This window comes from Gracilinanus agilis, chromosome 1 (assembly GCF_016433145.1).
Source record: "Gracilinanus agilis isolate LMUSP501 chromosome 1, AgileGrace, whole genome shotgun sequence".
NCBI lineage: Eukaryota > Metazoa > Chordata > Mammalia > Didelphimorphia > Didelphidae > Gracilinanus > Gracilinanus agilis.
In genome coordinates this window covers 231,205,020-231,227,918 of record NC_058130.1, presented here as the reverse complement: position 1 = coordinate 231,227,918, position 22,899 = coordinate 231,205,020, and the positions used below count along the sequence as shown (strand labels likewise).

Sequence of the window (22,899 nt, the reverse complement as noted above, 5' to 3'; positions counted from 1 at the left end):
CTCCCCCTCCCTCTCTTCCTATCTCCTCTCCCCCCACTCCTCTCTCTCATATACACACAAACTCACAAATACCCATATCCAATCTGTTTCCAAGGCCTGTCAGTTTTTACCTTCTCATATACTTTTTTCTCTTTGACACAGCCACCTTGGTCCACTTCCTCATCATTTCATACCTGGACTATTTCAATAGCCCCCTGATTGGTCTGTCTGCCACAAGTCCTTCCCTACTCCATTTCCATTCTCCATAAAACTGTACTTCCTAAAGCACAGGTCCAACCATGTCACCCTTCTACTCAATAAATTTCAGTGGCTTTCTATCACCTCCAGGATCAAATGTAATACATTCTTCCTACTGTTCAAAGCCCTTCAGACCTACCACCTCCCACCTTTCCTTTTTTTAAACCCTTACCTTCTTTCTTAGAATTGATACTAAACTATCAGTTTCAAGGCAGAAGAGTAGCAAAATCTAGGCAATTGGGGTTAAGTGACTTGCCCAGAATCATACATCATACCATTAGAAAGCATTTGAACCCAGGACTTCCCTCCTTCCTAGACTTGGTTCTCTATCCATTAAACCCCTTAACTGCCCCCTTTCCAGTGTTCTTAAAATTTACACCCCCTCTTCCTTCGTATACTTTTCCATCCAGCAACATTTGCATTGTGTCTTGCACAAAACACCCCATCTCCCAACTCTTGATTATTTTCTGTCTCTCATGGCTGCTGTGTTCTCCTTTCTCATCTCTGCTTCCTGACTTCCCAGTTAAAATCCCACTTTCTAAATGCAACCTTTCCTGATTCTCCTTAATTCTAGAACTCTCTATTGATTATATATTCTTTGTTGAATATGTATATATATATATATGTCTGTATATATATATGTGTGTGTATATATATAAATATAAAGACAGACAGACTATAGTCTTTGGAGACAGAGAATGTATATATTCTCTGTTGATTATCCTCAGCTTATCCCATATGTAGTTTATTTGTACATAGCTGTTTGCATGTTGTCTCTCCCACTAAACCATGTGCTCCTTGAGAATGTCTTTTTGCCATTCTTAGTATCCCAGCACTAACTTGCCCAGCACATAGTGTCTACTTAACTGGTAAATCCTTGGGACATCCATGTTAACAAAAGATTCTACTGTATTTCATTTAGACTCTTTTCACTAGCATTAAATTCCTTGGTGAAGAAACTTCCTCTGCCAGTGTAAGATGGCACTTTCTCTGCAACTTATAATTTTAGAGGGTCACTTTGAGCACCAAGATGTGAAGGGACTTGCTCAGGTTACAAGTCAAGTTAACAATTACTAAGCACCTACTATGTGCCAGGCACTATGCATGCTTACTACTGGGGAAACAAAAAAGAAAAAAAAACAGTTCCTACTCTCAAGGAGGCTATGGTACAATATATAGACAACTTTGTACAAATAAGATATATATAGATAAGTTAGAGATAATCTGAGAGAAGGTACAACAGAGGGGAATTTGGGTAGCTGGTTATTTGTCAGAAGTGGGACTTGAACCCCCAGATCCTTATAGCTTGAGAGCCAGTGTTTTATCAACTAGGCCATACTGCTTTTTCCCACCCCAAGATAGGTCAGAAATATAAAATACAAATATCCCAAAATATTGTCATCCAGGCATGATTTGTTGGAAAAAAATCTCCGTGTTAGCATCAGTAACTTTGTTTTGAGTCATTTTTTAAAAATTTATAATTTGCTGATTTCACTTTTTTCACTGTTCTTCTGAGAAGGGGGGAAGCAATTTTTAGTCATCTTAAGAGGCATTAAAAAAGCAGAATGGGTCTCAGACTTCCTAAGGACTTTTTTCTAAAACCCTTATTTTCTGTCTCAGAATTGATCCTAAACTTACATGGGTTCCAAGGGAGAAGAGCAGTAAGGGCTCTGTAATTGGTGTTAAGTGGCTTGTAAGGGTCACACAACTAGGAAGTGTCTGAGGCCAGATTTGAACTCGGGCACCTCCCTTCTCCAGTCCTATCCAGTAAGCCCCAGTTGCCTCCTGAGTATCTTTTATAATAAGTTAAAGAGATAAAAACAAGCTTTGCTTTTTAATTATTCTTCAAGTTATCTCTATCATAACTAAAGTATGCCTGCTTATGTAAAATTACACAGGGGGAAAGTACGTATCACTTCCAACATGACTGTATTTAGAGTAGATTTTTCTGTTTCTCTCTTTAGCAAGGATTTAAAGGATTTCAAGTGTCTCCGGAACGTCATAAGGATGAAGTGAAATTTATGTATGATAATAGTGAATTTACACTGACCCATGGTTCCGTCGTTATTGCTGCTATCACCAGCTGTACCAACACTAGTAACCCTTCTGTGATGTTAGGGGCAGGTAAGTAAATTGGATTCTTTTGCTCAAAGATACTATTCAAATTTGTAGAATGCTGTTTTTCACTCTGAGTCTTCATGAAAATGAGAATAATAGTTAATCAACTATAAGTTCTGGGAAGCAAAATATTTCCAGGAATTTCCAGCCATAGAACACCCACAGTCTTATGAGTTTGAAAAAGTTTGAAGTTTGAAAAGCATTTGGTGAGTTAAGATTTAAGTTAATGAGTATTTTCTGTGATTAAATTAATTAACGGGAAGAGAGGCAATTCTTATAGTGATATAAAAAGATACGTGAAAGTACAAAGTACTGTTCTTGAAACAAAGTCAGACTCAAGGCTATGCCTTGTGAAAACAACTGTACTTTCAAGTCCTCATTGGAAGATTTGAATCAGAAAGAATTTCTTCTTTAAGAGGCCCCCTGACAAAGCATCAAAACCAAGAAAGTGGAAATCTTTTTATCAGGGAAACTGCCATAGTTGTTAACCATCCAATCCAACCAAGGTCCACGAAGCATCTCTTCTGTGTAGGAGGCTGGATGTAACAAAGACAAATATGTTAAAACATTTTTTCCCTGGAGATATAACATTTATACAAATGAATAACTAAGGGGCAATTTGAGAGTTGATTAGGAAAAGCCTCTCTCTCTATCAGGTGGTGCTTGAGCTTGAAAGTTTCTTAAAGTCAGGAGCAAGCTTGTGAGGAAGGAGTGCATTCCAAATACTGTGGGACAGGCTGTGCTAAATCACTGAGATACGAAATGAAATGCCAAGGTTGAAAAATAGCAAACAGGCTAATATATAGTACTTGAAAGGAAGTAATGTGAAATAAGTCTAAAAAAAGGTATATTGGAATCAGATTGTGAAGGGCTTTAAAAAGCCAGGTGGAGGGCACTGTGTTTTACCATAGTGGCAATGGGGAACCACTGAAGATTCTTGAGCGGGGCAGTAGCATGGTCATACTTGAGCTTTACCAAGATTAGTTTAGTCACTTTGTGAATGACAGATTAGATAAAGACTTAAAGCCAGAAAAAGATTAGAAAGTTATCATAACAATTATGACAAGAGATCATTTCAGCCTGCTATAGAGCAGGGGCCAGGTGAGTGGAGAGAAGGGAACAAAACATGAGAAATAACTGTCTAATGATATTCTAAAGACTTCCTAAGGAAAACATGTTAAGGGAAAGGGTGCTCACATTGCGTTTTGTACTGATGTCAAATTAAATTCTAATGTACTTATGTGAAAATGGAACCACACAATATCTAGAATCCTTTTGCCCTGTATATTTACCCATTAGCAAAAGTATCTAAAATGAGTTAACATTTGAGGAAATTAACTTCTGCTTATTTGCAGTCATTGGAAATCTAAAATCTCACAGAGGAACACAATGATATGTATCTATGAAAATCTATCTTTTCAGTGTACCATAATAAATTATCTCTTTGCTCTGGCTCTTTATACTACTATACAGTAGTAGTCAATCCACATAATTATAACAAAAACAATAATAGCTATTACATTTGTGTGTGTGGATATATATATATATTTTTTTTTTAAGATCTTTATCTTTTTATCACTTTAAAGTTTCCAAAGTGTTTTACGTTTCATCTCATTCGATCCTCACAACCTTGTAAAAATTGTGCTATTATTGTCCCTATCAGCTAGTAATTGTCAGAGGGAAAACTTAAGTCTTCTCAACTCCAAATTCAATACTCTATCCATTGTGCAACATAGTTGTCCTAATAATAATAATTATTATTATAATAATGGATTCAGTCATTTCTCTTCATTATCTTTGATGTTGGAGGACTTGGCATAGTCCATATATATAAAGACTTTAGAAAAGCCTATATTCTCATTTTTTCACCCCTTTCCTCAGCCCATCCATTCCACACTTACAAAATGGAGTGGTATATGAGTAGACAACAGTAAAATAAAAGAGAAAATGTATTAATATGGATAAGCTCCAAACTGAAACTTTAATGACTGAGAGTTGACTTGTAGAAAGGTAAGAACAATTTATACAGACACAGTATCTTCCCTTTTTCTTATTCCCCTCATTGGCCTTTCATTGACAATTCAGAATAAGTATGCCATGCAACACCATGCTCCAGTACAATTCTGAGTGACTTATGACAAAGAAAGCTTTCCACCTCCAGAGAAAGAACTGTTGGAGTCAGAATGCAGATGAAAACATGTGATTTTTCAACTGTTTATTTTGGTTTATGTTTTGGGGTTTTGGTTTTATAAGATTACTCAAAAAATGAACTATATGGAAATATGCTTTATAAGGTAATACATGTATAACTCAGATCAAATTGCCTGCCAACACTAGGAGGGGGAAGGGAAGAAAGGAAGGGAGATAAGTTCAAATATAACTTAGGAATTGTGTGGAAACCTGTTATAACACGTAATTGGTAGTAAATTAATTATTTTTTTAAAAAAGATGAATTGGACCATGATCTAGGCCCAGACAATCATATAAATGAAAGATTTAGGTCTAAAAGTGACCATAAAGGTCATATAGGCCAACCTTGTTATTTTAGAGATGGAGGGATTTGGGGCTTAGTTAAGTGAGTTGCTCATGTTTACACAAGTAATAAGTGACAGAGTCAAGATTTGGACCCTAGTCCTTTGTCTCCAGGACACATTCCACTATATCATTCTGAGAACCAATTTAAATTTATGTATAGTTAAAGGATTAGCAAGTTCCTAGTGCATTAGAGTATCAACTCTGCCCTCCTTCTCCTTGCCTAAAGTTATTGCTGATGAAAACCAAATTTCATAACCATAGTAATAAGAATGATAAGAGCTGGAATTAATTTTTATAATTTTTAAAGAATGTTTGATTTTTCTTTTTCTTGAATACATAAGAAAAACAATTTTAACATCCATTTTTAAAATAACTTTTTAGTTTCAAATTCTCTCCCTCTCCTCTCCCTTCCTTGAGAAAGCAAGTATCTTGATATAGATTAAACATGTGCAGTCATGTAAAATCTATTTCCATATTAGCCATACTGCAAAAGAGATGATAGATCAAAAAATAAAATAAAATGGGACAAATAGTTTTAAAAATATGCTTTGATCTGCATTATAAAATGTTTTTATGTAACCTCATTTAATCCTTAAATGTACTCTTATGAAATAGATAATGCAAGTATTATCCCTATCTTATAAATATTTACTGAAACTTTGAAGAGGCCAAGGTGACACTCACAAGTGACAAAGTCAGGTCTCCTGATTCTTAGTTCAGTATTCCTTCCATTGGACCATGCTGCCTGTGCATCTTGCATACTAACATACTAAATATTTTGTCAGTAAGGTTGACAGAGCAAACAGTAGAATGCATTTCCATGACTAGCAAAGCACCAGACATCCAGCATCCAGCATGCAATAGGTAAACAAAATCCATAATTCACATTTTGAGGAGGTAGGTAGATAGTATGCTAACTCCACTCTACCAATAAGGAAACTAAGGCCGGGGTGAAGGGTCACACAGCTAGGCAATACCAGAGCTGAGAATTGAACCCAGATCTTCTGACTCTCAAGAATGATATGCTCTTTACCTACCTTAAAAGAAAAATTTTCTTCCTTAAAAGAGAAAGCAGAGAAACTTGCATTGGAGGACAAGTGAAATTTGTTTTCTGATTTGGCATGAATGCTGGAGGATCTTTAAAAAGTAAATCTTAATTATATTAACAACTTGCCTTTTAGAGTCAATGCTGCATGCAGAATGCAACTAAGGATTCATGGTATCTCGTATAGAGCCACAGGAGAAGAAGGTGTGGATGTTTAGGGCACAACCTGGTCCATTGTGCAACAGCTGATCAAGTAGTTAATATTTACAAGCAGTTTTGATGATGTGAAGCTTATTCAGCTTTCAGTTGTTTACCACACTGCAGAAGTGGGGGGAAAGTCCCTTAGTCTTCAAGACAAAGGGCAGCAAGGCATAAAATTTATTAAGAAAAAAGATTATTTGATGAACGGGCTATAAATGTCCACTCCAGAGAAAGAACTGATAAATAGAAGCATATCCAAAATAGTGTTATATATACATATGTACACACATGTGTATACATAACTTTTTTTTGTCAGATGTTTCCTTCTCTAGTGCAGGGAGGGAGGGAGATACCTGGGAACTTTAATGTAAAAAACAAAAATATTTAAACTGGAAAAAAAAGATCCACCACAATATTAAATGATACATTTAGCCTCAAATCAACTAATTAAAAAGAAAACCATTTCCCCCCTTCTTTAGATATTTCATTAGAATTATTGTAATCTAATGTCAGGTAAGCTCTTTTTATCAGGAATAAATCTATTTTTATAAGGGCTAGATCACTAGATTGCTTTGAAAAGAATGAAATAGTTTCAATCTTCAAGCCCAAGAAGATCTAGGTTCAAACCCAGGTTGCACCACTTACTTGTTGCATAACTTTAAGCAAATGATTTTAATCTCTCTAAGCTCAAAGGTTCATAAATTTATTTCCTCATCTGCTAAATGGAGTTCTTTGTTGTTATCCAGTCATTTCAGTCATGTCCAACTCTTTATATGACTCACTTTGTAGTTTTCTTGGCAAAAATACTAGAATGATTTTACTATGTCCCTCTTCAGTTCATTTTATGGATGAGGAAACTGAGGTAAACAGGCTTAAGTGACTTGCCCAGAGTCACACAGTTAATACATGTCTGAGGACGGATTTGAACTGAGGTCTTCCTGACTCCAGGCCTGGAAGTCACTGTGCCACCTAGCTGCCTGAGTTTAATTATATAATATATTTAAAGCTGAGCAGGACCCCATCTCTCTTTTAACCAAACCCTCTCGTTTAGCCAAAGAAGAATCAGTCTTGTTCCTTTTTTTTTTTTTAATGAAAGAAATTTGCCCTACCCAAGTCTTCCCGTCTTTTTTCCATGAGTTTTTCAGATTATACAAAATAATTCTCTGATCATTTCTATAAATTCTTTCAGAGTCCTAGTTCATAATTCTTCCAGGCCTAGAGAGTTGAATTCGTTTTGAGTTGTTAGTTGTCTTCTATCTTTTTGCTTGTATTTGGCTCCATTTCCCTTGGAAATATGTTTGTTTTGCCATTTCTAGACTAAATATTATTTTCTTTGGCAAAGAAGATTGGAGCAAAAAAAAAAACATTGTATAGTTCGATTTTCTCCTTGTCTTCTATCATCCAATGAAGAAGTTGGCCTATGCTTTCCTCATTCCTCTTCTTATACAAACAGAGCTTTAAAGTCCTTTTATATTGTTAGCTTTAATTTTAGTTGGGGTTTTTTTTCTGCAAGCTTCATGCCTTCTGAGCATCAACTTCCCTAATTCTAATCTTCATGGTCCATATTCTTTTCCAAGTCACACAAATACTATGTAAAACTTATGTTAGTAATCATGATAATAAAAATAATCCTTTTATTTAGTTGAGCATCCATCTGAATTGGGAGTCATTATTCCAGTTCAAATTCTAATATTCATGAAAAGTAATTTTCTTGGAGGAAGAAAATTATACCATAAATTCTACTTTCTTCCATCTAATTTTGACATAAAAACAAGACATAAAATTAGGGATAGAATAGGTACTGGATCTGTTATCTCAATGGCATAGGGAATGCTCAAATGAGGAATCTATTTCTACCAATGCAGGTTGGCATCTACTCTAAAACTTATGTTCTTAAAAAAATATCTAGAGCACTGAGAACTTGTGTAAGTCGCCCAGAGTTACACAGCCATTATGTGTGGGACTTGAACCAATGCTGTCATAGCTTGATGACTAGCTCTATCTATTATGCCATACTGTTTCTCCCCTATGTCCCTAAAAAAAAAAAAAAAAGAAAAAAACCTGAAACTAAATAGCTACATACTTTTAAAACCTAATTCTTTCTGCTATCTATAACAAAATCAAACCTAACATTAATTAAATGAATTTCTGTATAACTTTATAGGGCCCATGCAAATTAATCTTTTGATTATCTGGGTCTTCATTAACCATGAATCCTGCTACAGAAAAATTAATTATTAAAGCCTAATCATACTTTGGAATAGATATTGTGAAGGTAATATTTCCTTCCTATTGACATAAGTAATTCAGAATGCATAATTTGTTTGTTGGTTGGTGAAGTAATAATGCATTTTAGCAGTCTTTGGTGGTCTAAGATTCTGTTCTGATTAAATGTAACAGGTCAGAGAATTTTTAAAAATCAGACAAAAGTGGAAAGGAATATTTTCCTCAGGCTTGGATAGGGCGAGAATTCTTTATATTTATTTATTTATTTTTAGGAGATTTTTCCATGGTCGCATGATTCAGGATTTTTCCCACCGCTCTTACCTCCCCCTTCCCAGAACTGACAAGCAATTCCACTGGGTCATACATGTATCATTGCTCAAAACCTATTTACATGTTATTCATATTAGGGGGAGAATTCTTAACCAAATGAAAGTTAACCAAAAATTAAATTTCACTTTCATGAAACTAAAAACTTTTGTGCAAATAAAATCAGTGCAGCTAGGGTAAGAAAGGAAAGTGGCTATTGGGGAAAAAAAAAATCTGTGTATTTCTGATAGTATCTGATATGCAAGATTACAACAAATTTATCAAGTCCAAAGCCATCCACAAATGAATACATGGTTGAAAACTATAAGTAATTCTAAAAGAAAGGAGTACAAGCATATAAAAGATAGCACCAAATCAGAATAACTCTAGTTTCTTTGTAGAGGCTGGGGGGGGGGGACAGGGTGGGGGGAGATAGATACACTAATATACTGTTGGTGATGCTGCAGATTGTTCTAACAATTTTGGAAAGCAACTTGAAATTTTGTTTAAAAAATGTGAACAAAATGTTTCCATTCTTTGACACAGAGATCTCCAATGCTAAGCTAAGCATTTACCCATATATCCTGAAGGAAGTCAGACAGAAATATATATGTGAGTAGCATTTTTTGTGGCAGCAAAAAGAAAAAAATGGCAGGGAAGTACCCTTTGATCAGGGAATGGCTAGATAGTGATATAGTGAAGCAGCTAGGTGGTACAGTTGATAGAATGCTAGGCTCGGAATCAGAGAAATCTAAGTTCAAATCCAGCCTTAGACACTTACTAGCTGTATGACCCTGTTCAGGTCACTTAACCTTCTTTGCCTCAGTTTCTTCATTTGTAAAATGAATTGAAGAAGGAAATGGTGAATCATTCTAATATCTTTGCCAAGAAAACCCCAAACAGGGTTGCAAAGAATCCAATACAACTGAAAACAACTGAGCAATAAAAGCAATGAATTGGTGGTGTATAAATTAGTGGACTATGATGATTTGATCAGAAAGATTTCCATGAATTAATGTAGAAAGAAATAATCAGAGCAAAAAAAACTTATACAAAATGAATTTTTGTTGTCATTCAGTTGTTTTAGTCATTTCTGACTCTTTGTGAACTCCATTTGAGATTTTCTTGACAGAGATACTGTAATAACATCAAATTAAACACTGTAGAATAAAATTGTTAATATGTAACGATAATAATCTAGCTAGGAAGGGGAGAAGAGGTGGAAAACTTTGTACCACTTTTCCATCATATTGATGAGGTACTAGGGGTATGGAAAGTTTTAAGACGCTTTTGATATGTTCATTTTCCTGAACTGCTCCCCTGCCCACCTTTAAAAAAAAACAAAAACCTTTGCTACAGGAAAGTTCCCTGGGAAAGAGATACATTTGGAAAAGAATATGATGGTTTAAAAAAAAAGATATCAGTGAAAAAATATTGGAGAAATTATCCTTGCAGAGATGCTTCAATAAAATGAGAAACCTATCATTCTGGATAAATCAGAGGACCTCACAGGAAAAAAAATAATATTTTTGTTGGACTTTCTTTATCAGATGAATCAAGAAAGCATTAACCTTTCTGTTTTGCTGTTCACAGGATTATTAGCAAAAAAAGCTGTTGAAGCCGGTCTTGAAGTGAAACCTTACATTAAAACTAGTTTATCCCCTGGAAGCGGGGTAGTCACCTATTATTTAAGGGATAGTGGAGTTATGCCATATCTGTCTAAGCTTGGGTAAGAGAAATTTTTGTTGGTGTTTTCACTGTTGTTTATACATGGCCACTGTTCCTTTCCCATAGAAACAGCTTAGAGATAGCATTTTTCATTATATAACATACTCTAAAATTCTTCATCCTCATGAATTGTTTTGCTAACAAATCTTAGTATTAAAAAACCACTCAACATCATCTATGCTAGCTGCAAATAAAATTTCCATTTACTATCTAATTACCAACATTTAATTGCGTTAATGTTTCTGAAACACTCTACATATAAATATCACTAAATCCTTACACAAATAAACCTCTGTGGAGATGGGTGTTATTATCATAATGACAGTTAAGTGGAACATTGGATAAGAACAGGGGGTCTGGAGTTAGGAAGACCTTGAGTTCAAATCTGGCTTCAGATACTTAGGAGCTGTGTGACCCCTCCCTCTCCCCCTTAGCCCCCTCAGGTCATTTAACCTCTCCTCCTCAGTTTCCTCATATGTAAAAAGAGGATAATAGTAGCACCTACCTTTCAAAGTTGTAAAGATTAAGCACAGCATAGTACCTGGCACATAGTAACTCCTTTATAAATGTTAGCTATTATTATTATTATCCTCATTTTTCAGATGAGAAAACTAAGACTAGGAAATTAAGTGACTTATCCAGGGTCACACAACTAGTAAATATAGGAAAAGGGATTTGTATTCAGTTCTTTGAGACTCTGAGTCTGGCCCTCTATCCTCACTGCCTGTTTTTTGTTAGCTCTTCATTTTTAAAGGAATTATGGACCAAATGTTTTTATTGACCTATGGCCTCTTTTTAATTTAAAAATATCCATTCTGTGTATTTTATCAGACCATTGACAATAGTCTGTTTATGTACTGATAGAACATATGATATGCATTCACTTATCAGGTATAGTATTTATAGGATTAGGTCCTATTATCAGTAGCAGGTTTCATATTTACTTAAGTCTTAATTTTCTTGACATCTAGGTTTGAGGTGGTGGGATATGGCTGCATGACGTGCATTGGGAACAGTGGGCCCCTGCCTGAGCCAGTGGTGGAAGCCATTACGAAGGTAATTACAGAGAGGTTCAAACTAATATTCTCAGTCATCCAGTCATATATTTGGAACTGGAAGGGACCTCAGAGGCCTTCTAGTCCAGCCACCTTATTGATGGCACTATTTGCTTTATGTGAGATATGGGTGGTTTCTCGCATGTCTAGGAAGTAAACCAGAACATCACTGTCACTTTTTGGGAAGAAATAGCCCCTTAGAAACAGAAATTAAAGCAACAAGTGCAGGAAGGGAGTCCCTAGAAGAGCATCCTTAACAAGTCTGAGCAGCTAAAGTGTCTCCCTTTCTGTTATGTTACACACAAAGCAAGAGTGAATCCAAAGGTTTAGTCCAATCCAACATAAACCTTTCTCCCTTGCAGAGGTCACCCTTCCTCTGAAAAAGAAATTAATGGGAACAAGATAAACTGCTGCTAAACACTTGGTTCTAAAAGTAAAATCCTATTTGATATCTTTGTCAGACTAATCTTCCTAATTTCTCCCCTCATCTGCTTGAAAATCTTTTCATTTCCCTTACATGTGACACATTCCCCACTCAATCAATGTCTACACTGAATGCTTCTCCATCATTCAGCTTATGTTGTTTTGGTTGGGGTGCCTTAAACTACCTTAGATGTTAGTTATTTTCTTTCATCTGATCATATGCGGCTTGACAGAACCATTTAATTCTGAATTTATTGACTGCATGGCACTGCTTGCTACTAAGCTCAATCTACAGAAGGTAAAGGAAGAATTGTAAAAAAAATATCCTTTCTTTCAGTAAGCTAACTAAGAACTCTATGGTGCATTAGAAAGTGCACATGACAAGGTTTCTGGGACTTGGATTAAAGTCATTGACTCTACTAATAACTAGCTATTGACTTAGGGCAAAGTTTAACTTTTCTCGGTCTCAGTTTCCTCATCTGGAAAATGGAAATGATGAACTAGATGATGCATAAGGTGGCATACAACTCTAGAAAACTACAAATCTATGTTTAAATAGATTTTCGATGACATTTTCTTTCTGGTCAGAAAGAGCCTTTATTTAAGACCAAAACTGGTTTCTTTGCCGATCTTAGAACAGTATTCCAAATAATTGGATGTGGATTTTCTCACCAAATAATTTGTGGTTGAACTTAGAGGGAACAATGCCTGTGCTTTACCCTACCCAGTGATGAATGGAGAATTCTGATGGGCTCTAGGACTTATCCAGAGATAGTGGGTATTAAATTTGTAATTAGGTCACTAGTAAAAAATGAGTTCAGTGGCAACTTAATCTCATGAAAATGAAGCTATATCAAATATGGACTTGTTTTAGACACTTATAATTTCCAGTTCAGAAAAATATGATTTATCCTTGTGTTGAACTATTTAATTTTAATTATAAACTACTTCTCTACAGAATAGCTGACATAGCATTGTATTTAAAGCCCTTTGCAATCATTATTTCAATTGAGCTTCATCATAATCTTATGAGATAGTATAATAGTTATCTTTGTTTTACCAATGAGGAACCTGAGAAGGAAACTTAGGTGAGGTGACTTGCTCAAGGTCACATAGGTAGTAAGTAGTAAGCAGGATTTAAACCCAAACTTTTCTGATCCCAAATCCAGCACACTATTATGAAAACACTTCCTCTCTGGATTATGAACATCAATAGTTGTGGATGTATCCAGTCTTCAAAACGATTCTTTTTTACATCTTATTACAGCTTTCTAAACAGTAGCCTAGAAATTACTTCTGGCACCCTACCAATTTGGCCTCAATAGTTTCATAACTTATAAATACTTAATATAAAATTCAAGATTGACTTAAAGTTTGAAGGGCAAAGATGCATGGTGAGAGGGGGTATGAGGAAGTGGCACAGTCTGAGATTTGTTTGGATAAGGTGAGATATGGAAAGGAATGGGCTAGAGGAAGAAAATGTCTGGATTTTATGAGCTCCAGTATATCAAGCATTATTGTCTAGTCTGTGGAGGCTTTGGAGACGCAAAAACAAAAATGACCTTTGAGGAAATTACATTCTTCCAGGGAGAGAGACAGAAGCACAAAAAAGAAATACAAGGCAGCCAGATGGTACAGTGCATAGAAGACCAGGTCTGAAGGCAGAAAGTCTCATCTTGACTTCAAATCCAGCATCAGACACTCACTAGTTGTGTGACTGACCATGGACAAGTCACTTTAACCCTTTTTGCCTCAGTTTCCTCATCTATAAAATGAGCTGGAAAAGGAAATGGAAACTACTCCAATATCTTTGCCAAGAAAATCCCAAATTGGGTCATGAAGAGAAAGACATGACTGAAATAACTGAACATGGGTTTTTTTGGGGAAGGGAAGGTAGTACTACACTAGCTTCTGGGGAGATCAAAGAAGGCTTCCTACGGAAAACAGCTCTTTCTTTAGGGTTTATTCTTTGTTCTGGGTTGTTGTAGTAGTATGTGATCAGTAGATGGGCCAGGCATTATATTCATGGTTACTCCTTATCTAGGAAAGCTTCTCTTCAAATGATTTTTCTTCTTTTCCTTATGCTTGCACAGGGAGATCTTGTTGCAGTGGGTGTACTCTCTGGAAACAGGAATTTTGAGGGTCGTGTCCATCCCAATACTCGGGCTAATTATCTAGCTTCTCCTCCATTAGTAATAGCATATGCAATTGCTGGAACCATAAGGATTGACTTTGAGAAAGAGCCATTGGGTAAGAAGCTCAAACTGCTGTACTGTTTATTATCATAACTTGGAATTTGTAACCTACTGAAAAATTTTTCTCCTCTTTTCCCAAACTCACCTTCCTAGTGATGACTTTCCACATCAACCCCACTATGTAATTGTCTCTTCTTTCTGAATTGTTATATGTTACAGGGTGATTTTGTGTTTCATTTCTTGCTGCTTTCTAATGTCCTATAATTTTTTGATATATGTAAAGCTGTGGGATGTTTTTTAAAAGACAAAGAACATACTACTTTTTTACATCCTTCTTGTTTCAGGACAACATGAGGCAATCCAGTAGCATATTACCATATTTTGAACTAATCAATTAATTAATTAAATTTGTGTTTCACTGACTGTTTTCAGCATTGCTAACCCTTTTAATAAGTAGGAAAATATTTTGAAGGAAAAGGCAAATTGTTTCTGGATATTTGGATTAAATAACATTAACATGCAAATGGGTGCAACATTGAAAGGTTGAAATAGTGGCAGGGTGAAATAAGAGTGTTTAGTTTTTCAGCGAAATACATATGGACTCATTCATTTAAACATGGTAAAGCCTTGAAGTATTCCATTTTCTTAAGTCAGGAAAAAGAAGACAATACCCCTTTTGAAAATAATAGGATATTGTTTCTCATCTAGTTTCTGTCAGACTGCTTTTAACCAATAATGTTTATCAAACACAGAATTCATATCTCAAAAGCTTGTATCTTTATTTTTGTCAAACACAAAGTTCCTATAATTTTTTTACTCTTTGTTGTATGTCTGCTCTGGTCTACTGATCTGCTTTTTTTTTATTTCTTAGCCAGTACCAGATTGTTTTGATAATTACTGCTTTATAATACAGTTTAAAATATGGTAATCAGATCTCCTTCCTTTACGTATTTTTCATTAATTCTTTTGATAGTCTTGACTTTTTGTTCTTCCAAATGAATTTTATTATTATTTCTTCCAATTCAATAAAATGATTTTATGTTAATTTAATTGAGATATCATTGAATAAGTTCATTAATTTAGGTAGAATTATTTTTTAAGTTATATTGGCTGTGCCCACACATGAACAATTAATATTTCCACAATTATTTTAATAATTTTATTTGTATACAAAGTATTTTATAATTCTGTTCCTGGGTTTGTTTTGGCAGGTATACACCTAGATACATGTTATTCTTTGTATGGTTATTTAATTTTTTATGGTTATTTAAATGGGTCATCTCTTATACTCAAGATAAGATCAAAATGAATACATGACTAGGCATAAAGGGAGCTATAAACAAATTAGAAGCCTAGGGAACATGTTATTTATCAGATTTATGGATAGAAGAAGAATTTATGAATAAACAAGAGAAAGCATTGAGATATAAAATGAATAATTTTTAATATGTTAAATTTAAAGGTTTTTTTTAACAAATAAAACTAATGTAGCCAGGATTAAAGAAAGCAGAAACTATTGGGGGGGGGGAGGTTAAACATTTTTACAGTTTCTTGGATAAGAGGACTTATATCTAAAATATATAGAAAACCATGTCAAATTTATAAGAATAGCAGCCGTTCCCCAATTGGTAAATGGTCAAAAGATATGACCAGACAGTTTTTGGATGAAGAAAGCAAAGCTAGATAAAATGCTCTAGATCACTTTTGATTAGAGAAGTTCAAATCAGAAAAACTTCTATTTATCATCTCATACTTATCAGATTGGCTAAAATGATAAAAGGGCAAAATGACAAATTGAGGGGATGTGATGAAAATGGGGACACTAATATACTCTTGGTGGAATTATGAAATGTTCTATTTTGGAGAACAATCTGGAATGATGCCCAAAGAGTTATAAAGCTGTGTATACCTTTTGACTCAGCAATACCACTATTAGGTTTATTTCTTAAAGTAACCAGGAAAAAACGAAAAGAACCTATAGGTTCTAAAATATTTATAGTAGCTCTCTTTGTAGTGGCAAAAAACTGGAAATTGAGAGGATGTCCATCAATTGGGGAATGGCTAAACAAGTTCTGGCATATGATTAAAGTAGAATTAATACTGCTCTGGAAGAAATGATGAGTGGGCTAATTTTTTTAAAATATGGAAAGACCTACATGAAATAATGAAGAATGAAATGAGCAGAACCAAGAGAATATTATATGTGGTAACTGAACTATTGTTTGAAGAATTACTTGTGTATATCCACCTCTACAGAATGAACTGATAAATAGAAACAAGCTAGACATAATTTTATATATACCTATATCTTTTTTGTTAAATTATGCTTTCTCTAGTGTAGGAAGAAGAAGGAGAGTAGGAGATACCTGGGAGTTTTAATGTAACAAACAAATAAATAAATGCACTTGTAAAAATAATAGAAAAGCAACATGTTTTAGCAGTTCAGGGTATCATAATAAGGTGCTTTGAATTATGATTTTCAGGGAAGCTATTCATATGATAAAATTGCTTTAAGTATTTCAAGTTGACACAATTTCCAGAATAGTATTTGAATTAGTTTTCTCATTAAAAAGCTTTTTTTTTTCTTTCAGGAATAAATTCAAAGGGGCAGGAAGTTTTTCTGAAGGACATATGGCCAACTAGAGATGAGATTCAGGCTGTAGAGCGTCAATATGTTATCCCTGGGATGTTTAAGGAGGTCTACCAGAAAATAGAGGTGAAACTTCACCATCACCCCCCAACAACTAACCTTTCACTATCATTTACAAATATTAGGGTTAACATTTACTAATAGGAATACTTTTTTCATTTGGCTAGATTAACATTTCTAAAAGACTCTGTCTTATTTAACTTGAAATAAGCATCTAAAATATTAAAAATAGACCTTGTAGAAGTAAGCAGATTGACAAAAACAATAAGGCTAAGTGTTTAGTGGGGAAGGGGTAGAAGAGAAGGATGTTGAAGAAGCCAGCTATTTGTAATAAATGCTTTTCTGTCTCTTTTATATGTAATATTATAAAGAAGTAGGTCTTAAGTTTTCCAGTGTATTTGTCACCTTGTAATTCCTTAGTTGCATTGAAGTGTACGCCACCTCCCAAGTAACTGGCACTTTAAAATTTTTAAGATGGAATATTCTAGTGATCCTGGAAAGCATCATTTTCCAAATTATGGCCCCTTCAACAATTTAGGAATTAGGATTGCTTGTGCAGAAAATCAAGTTTGCTTTCAGTTGGAGGCTATTCACCCCAAACCTTAGTACAGTGAAACCATTGTTTGAAAAATGGCATTGAGTCATCTAAAAGGCCATGTGATATAGTTTCCAGAAGTAATGATATCCTCCACCCTCTGCTGAGAGTTAACAGTTTATGCATTGAAATAATCCAGATCATTATTTACATATATATTTAACTAGAAGAGGCAATGTGGTATATAGTTGATAGGGAGCTACCTTTGAAGTCAGGAAAACCTGAATTGCAGGCCTGACACAGTGACTGTATGAATTCAAGACCCTTCACCTCTCAATGTTGTAGGCAGTCTTCTAAGACTATAAGTTCCAGAGAAAATGCTGATATGCATTTTAAAATGAATTTCCTCCTCTGAGAATTCCCTATACTCATAAAATCATATTCCCTATCCCTATTTTCCATATAATTTAGAAGGTTCAATTTCATGACATTGTGTTAACAATCAGTGAGCTAAATATAAATGGAATTTGTTTTTATTTTCTACTTTGGACACTTAGATCAGCCAGTTTCCTTGAAAACTCTAGTTCTATCTGACTGCATATTTAATATTTGTATTATTTAACATTTTCCCCAGTATCTTAACACTAAACAATATAATGTGATTCTATTTATTTTATTTGTTCATTTAGACAGTGAATGAAAGCTGGAATGCCTTAAAGGCTCCATCAGATAAACTATATTCCTGGGACCCCAAGTCTACATACATTAAGTCTCCACCCTTCTTTGAAAACCTGGTAAGTCTTTTTTTAAATGCTTCTGTAGGAAGGCATATCTCAAGTGGAGTATTAAACTCCTTCATATTTAAAACCTATGAGAAAAGGGTGTTCCTTCTATTGCTAGTGAGTAAATTCAGCAGCAAAACTTGTGAAAACTTATGCAGAGCCCTTTCCAGACACTGGGATAAAAGGTTAAATGCAGACACAGATCCTGTCTTAAAGAGTTTATACTCATGTAGTTTGCTTACTTAAAAATACTTATTGGATTAGAAATGGTAGAAGTCAGAAGAATCTCAATTTTTCCTTGTATATGAGAAGCTTTGCTGAGCTGTGACTTAATTTGTTAAAAATATTGTGACCTACCTTCCTCTACTAAGGCTTGTAGATGAAGTTGGAGGCATACATTTCAGTAGAGCCCTTAGCTACCCCTCTATACAAATATCTGATTCAAGCATTTATGTAACTTTTTAGTACATACTCTAAAGAGAACCTCTAAAGCAGTGGTTCCCAAACTTTTTTGGCCTACCACCCCCTTTCCAGAAAAAAATATTACTTAGCACCCCCTGTCACATACTATCACCGTCCCCTTACAGTTGTTGACCACCCCACCCCCAAATGCACCTGTGGCCATCACCGCTCCACTAGATTGCTGCAGCACCCACCAGGGGGCGGTGGCGCCCATTTTGGGACTCACTGCTCTAGAGGAAAGAAGGAACAGTGAAACACTATGCTTGATGCTTTGATGCAATGGTGGAAGTTGTAGTTGTTGATCTGTCTGTTATTATTGGTGATTAATGACTGGGCCCAAAAAGAGCTTTCTCAAAATGCTGGATGATTTTATTTTTTTCTAGACTCAAGATGCTCCACCTCTTAACTCTATAAAAGATGCCTATGTCTTATTAAATCTGGGAGATTCAGTAACAACTGATCATATTTCTCCAGCTGGAAATATTGCAAGAAATAGTCCTGCTGCTCGATACTTAACCAACAGAGGGTAAGTATGCTTGAATTAGGGAGAGACCATGAGGAGAAAAAAGAGGTTAAATAAGGATGATAATTTCCTTTCTTGATACCATGCCACTTCTCATTCAGTATAGTTAGCAATGTACTGATAAATCCCCTAATTGTTGGGTCATAGAACTTTGTGCTTTGGAAATTAACTCTTCTTTCTTTGACTTCCTGGTCTCTTTTAATTCACAAATTCAGTGATCCTCTGATCCTATCTCCTGAAGAGTAGCTGTACTACTGAAACTTCTCAGCAAGTTAACCAACTTCCTTTTTACTTTCCTCAACTGCTATTCCTGATTCCTCCCAAACCAGTTTTTGTTACCCAGAAATCAGCCAAGGAAAGACTACTTAGAAGAATCACCTATCAGAAACTCCCTTCCTTTATATAGCTAGCATCGAAAACTCAGCTTAGGGGGTTCCATTATACCACTCTTGCCAAGTATATTCCCTTTTCTGCCCAACCTCCATTAAAAAAGATACTGCCTTGGGGCACCTAGGTGGCTCAATGGATAGAAATCCAGGCCTAGAGTCAGGAGGAACTAGATTCAGTTCTGGCCTCAGATACTTTCTAGCTATCTGGCCCTGGTCAAGTCACCACTTCAGTTGCCTAGCCCTTTCTACTCTTCTGCTTTGGAAACCAGTACTTATGGTCAATTCTAAGACAGAAGGTAAAGGGTTAAAAAAAAATCAAAACAATTCCCCTCACCCCCAGGTTCTACTCAAAAATTTTCAGTAACACCTTATTGCCTCTGGAATAAAATTCATATCCTTTAGTCTGGCATTTAAAATCTTCCAAAATAAGGGGGAAAGTACTGCTTTTCTGCAGATGATATGATGGTTTACATATAGTCAACTAACACTTCATTGAACACTTCCTAACTTCTACAAAGTTGCAGCATAGAAAATGGACTAAAATCTGGCTCCATGGTGCAATGGATAGAACATTGCAAGACAGATGACTTACTTAGAAAGATGTGTGACCCTGGGCAAATCATCTCTAAAATGGGGTTGATAGAAATATTTATAACACTCAGCCTCCTGAGTTAGTGTGAAGATCAAATGAGATAATGTACTTTGTAAATGTAATTTGTAAAAATTTAAAGCACTGTAAATTATTATAATTTTTAATGATCTCCATATATTAATTGCTATCATAATTAAATGCTAAATGGTAATACATGTAATGAATTCTGAGTAGGAAGAAAGAACCATAGTCTCGTAGCACTTGAACTAGTCCTTAAAGAATGGATAAGAGGGGACAGCTAGGTGGCTCAGTGTATCAAGCCTGGAATCAGGAGGACCTGGGTTCATATTTGGCCTCAGACACATCTTAGCTGTGTGACCCTAGATAACTCACTTAACCGCATTCGCCTAGCCTTGTTCTTCTGTCTTAGAGTTGTTACTTAAGACAGAAAATAACAGTTTAAAAAAATGGGTAAGATATAGTCTACTAATATTATATCTCCTCATTTCCAGTATCTTGAGAAATAGTTATTTGTTTTTGTAGTCAGCTCAATTAATATATTGTGTTCTGTTTTATTGCCTGGTTACATGTACCATCTGGGAGGACTGAATGTAGGAGTGAATTTTATAGTAAAGAATAGATATCATTATAAACCGAGTTTTAGACTTTCTTGAGATTATCTTGAAAATTCCCAAATCTAGTATCATTTTGGTGAATCCCACATTAATAATGATGCCTCCCTGCTTCTGAACAACAAACATGGAGCTGTCCTGCTTAAAACTTAGGCGAGGTGTCCTGTAAAGTAGCCTCTTTGATTGTTCTGAAGTCATCCCATATAATCTCCACCAGTCTTTTCTTGCCAATGTCCCTGAAGAAGCTGAAGATAGAGTGTGAATAATGCTCTGGGTTCCACTCATTGTTAAGTTTACTCTTTGTCCACAATCTATACTTTCATACTCTAGGCTTATGAACCTGGCTAATTGTCCCCACTGCCTCAAAGCCTCATTTATGACTTAAGCAAGTCTATTTACCCCTTCTTTGTAGTACAAATTCTCCTTGCCAAAGAGAATTTAATTTTAAGGTACCTCAGACAGTTCTGTTCCAGAGCTGAGATTATTCATAGAATAACATTGTCCTCTGCATAATGATTCTCTTCAGGGAACTACCGGTAGAGGTGTGGCCTTAGAAGAATATTGCAGGTTGGCCTTGTCCTTCTTTCCTTCTCTCATCTTTCTTTCATCTCTACCTGCACAGTAAATAGACAACTGAAATTGCCCTCCCTAGTCTGGTAAAACAAACACACTTAGAGGAATAACTAACTATTATTTGCTGCTTTTCTCTACTTAAATTAAATGAAACTTTACTTGCTTTCAGTAAAATAAACTCCCTCAATTTTTCGGGTTTTTTAATTTATTCATTTGTTTTAATATTAGCTTGACTCCCAGAGATTTCAACTCCTATGGTTCTCGAAGAGGCAATGATGCTGTCATGGCTCGAGGAACATTTGCTAATATTCGCTTGTTAAACAAATTTTTGAATAAACAAGCACCACAAACCATACATCTGCCTTCTGGTGAAACTGTAAGTATTCTCTTCCCTGCTGCCTTCAAATAGGGCTTTTTGGACTTTGCTTAATCAGTATGGCATGGGAGAAAGGGAATGGCTGTGTCATCAGAGGACCTGGCTTCAAAAACCACCTTGGACATTTATTTGGGCAAGACACTTAAACTGGTGGTGGTGTAAAGGATAAAATGTGTAAGGGGTTGGACTAGACTTACTAAGGGGTAGACTAGACTGTGTAAGGAGACTGGACCAGAAGTTTTTAACTTGGGAGTCCATAAACTTGTTGTTTTGTTTTTTTTTTAAAACCCTTGTACTTCGGTGTATTGTCTCATAGGTGGAAGATTGGTAAGGGTGGGCAATGGGGGTCAAGTGACTTGCCCAGGGTCACACAGCTGGGAAGTGGCTGAGGCTGGGTTTGAACCTAGGACCTCCTGTCTCTAGGCCTGACTCTCACTCCACTGAGCTACCCAGCTACCCCTATAAACTTGTTTTTAAAAAATTTTTGATAACTGCATTTCAGCATATTTTGTTTTCTTTGTTAGTACTACATATTTTATACATTTAAAATCAGGATTTTGAGAGGGAGTTCATGGGGGTCACTAGAGTGCCATAGGAGTCTATGACTCAAAAAACATTAAGAATCCCCAGTCTTAGAAAGTTGTTCTCTAGGATCTTTTCTAGGCCTACATCTATAATACAATGACACTTAATGTCTAATATGAATATTGACTTTTTAGTTTAATCTTGATGAATGATGACTGAATAAGCTAGGTGGTATAGTGGATAGAGTTCTGGACTTGCAGTCAGGAAGACTCGAATTTGAATCTTGCTTTAGATACTTATTAGGTGTGTGACCTTGGACAAGTTGCTTAACCTTTCTCAGCCTGTTTCCTCATCTCTAAAATGGGAGTTGATAATAATAGCACTTAATTCACAGAATTTTTGTGAAGATCAAATGATATACTATATGCAATGCTGTGAAATGTAAAGTGCACTATAGTTAATATTCACTATCATTGTCAGAACAATTTTCCTCATCAAGGCACTTCCAATAATGGTCCCCCACTAAATGTTATGAATAACATAAGCTCTCATTTTGCCACTATTGATGTGTAAGCAGAAGGGAGGCATCCATATGGGACTAAGAGCCATTTTCTACTGTTTCATTATTTGTGGCCAGAAGATTAATTACCTGGTGGCCATCCCACTGGCAATACTTGGACTGACCCAGGTAGTGGCTGGTGCAGTCTGTTGTACATACCACACGTGAAGCTTTTCCAAGTGCTCCAAGTAGAGAATTCGCTGTACTGCCTGTGTTCCACTCACATGGCCCT

General features: G+C 35.5%; 1 protein-coding gene across 1 annotated transcript in view; it reads left to right on the top strand.

Annotated features, from left to right (window-relative positions):
- ACO1 (aconitase 1) overlaps positions 1 to 22,899 on the top strand; it is a 72,388-nt gene that overhangs the window by 41,017 nt on the left and 8,472 nt on the right. Inside the window, exons 11-18 of the mRNA XM_044660555.1 lie at positions 2,202 to 2,361; positions 10,262 to 10,397; positions 11,368 to 11,452; positions 13,968 to 14,124; positions 16,661 to 16,785; positions 17,944 to 18,048; positions 18,882 to 19,024; positions 21,436 to 21,583. Coding sequence (XP_044516490.1) covers positions 2,202 to 2,361; positions 10,262 to 10,397; positions 11,368 to 11,452; positions 13,968 to 14,124; positions 16,661 to 16,785; positions 17,944 to 18,048; positions 18,882 to 19,024; positions 21,436 to 21,583 — 1,059 coding nt within the window. The remainder of the gene's footprint in view (positions 1 to 2,201; positions 2,362 to 10,261; positions 10,398 to 11,367; positions 11,453 to 13,967; positions 14,125 to 16,660; positions 16,786 to 17,943; positions 18,049 to 18,881; positions 19,025 to 21,435; positions 21,584 to 22,899) is intronic.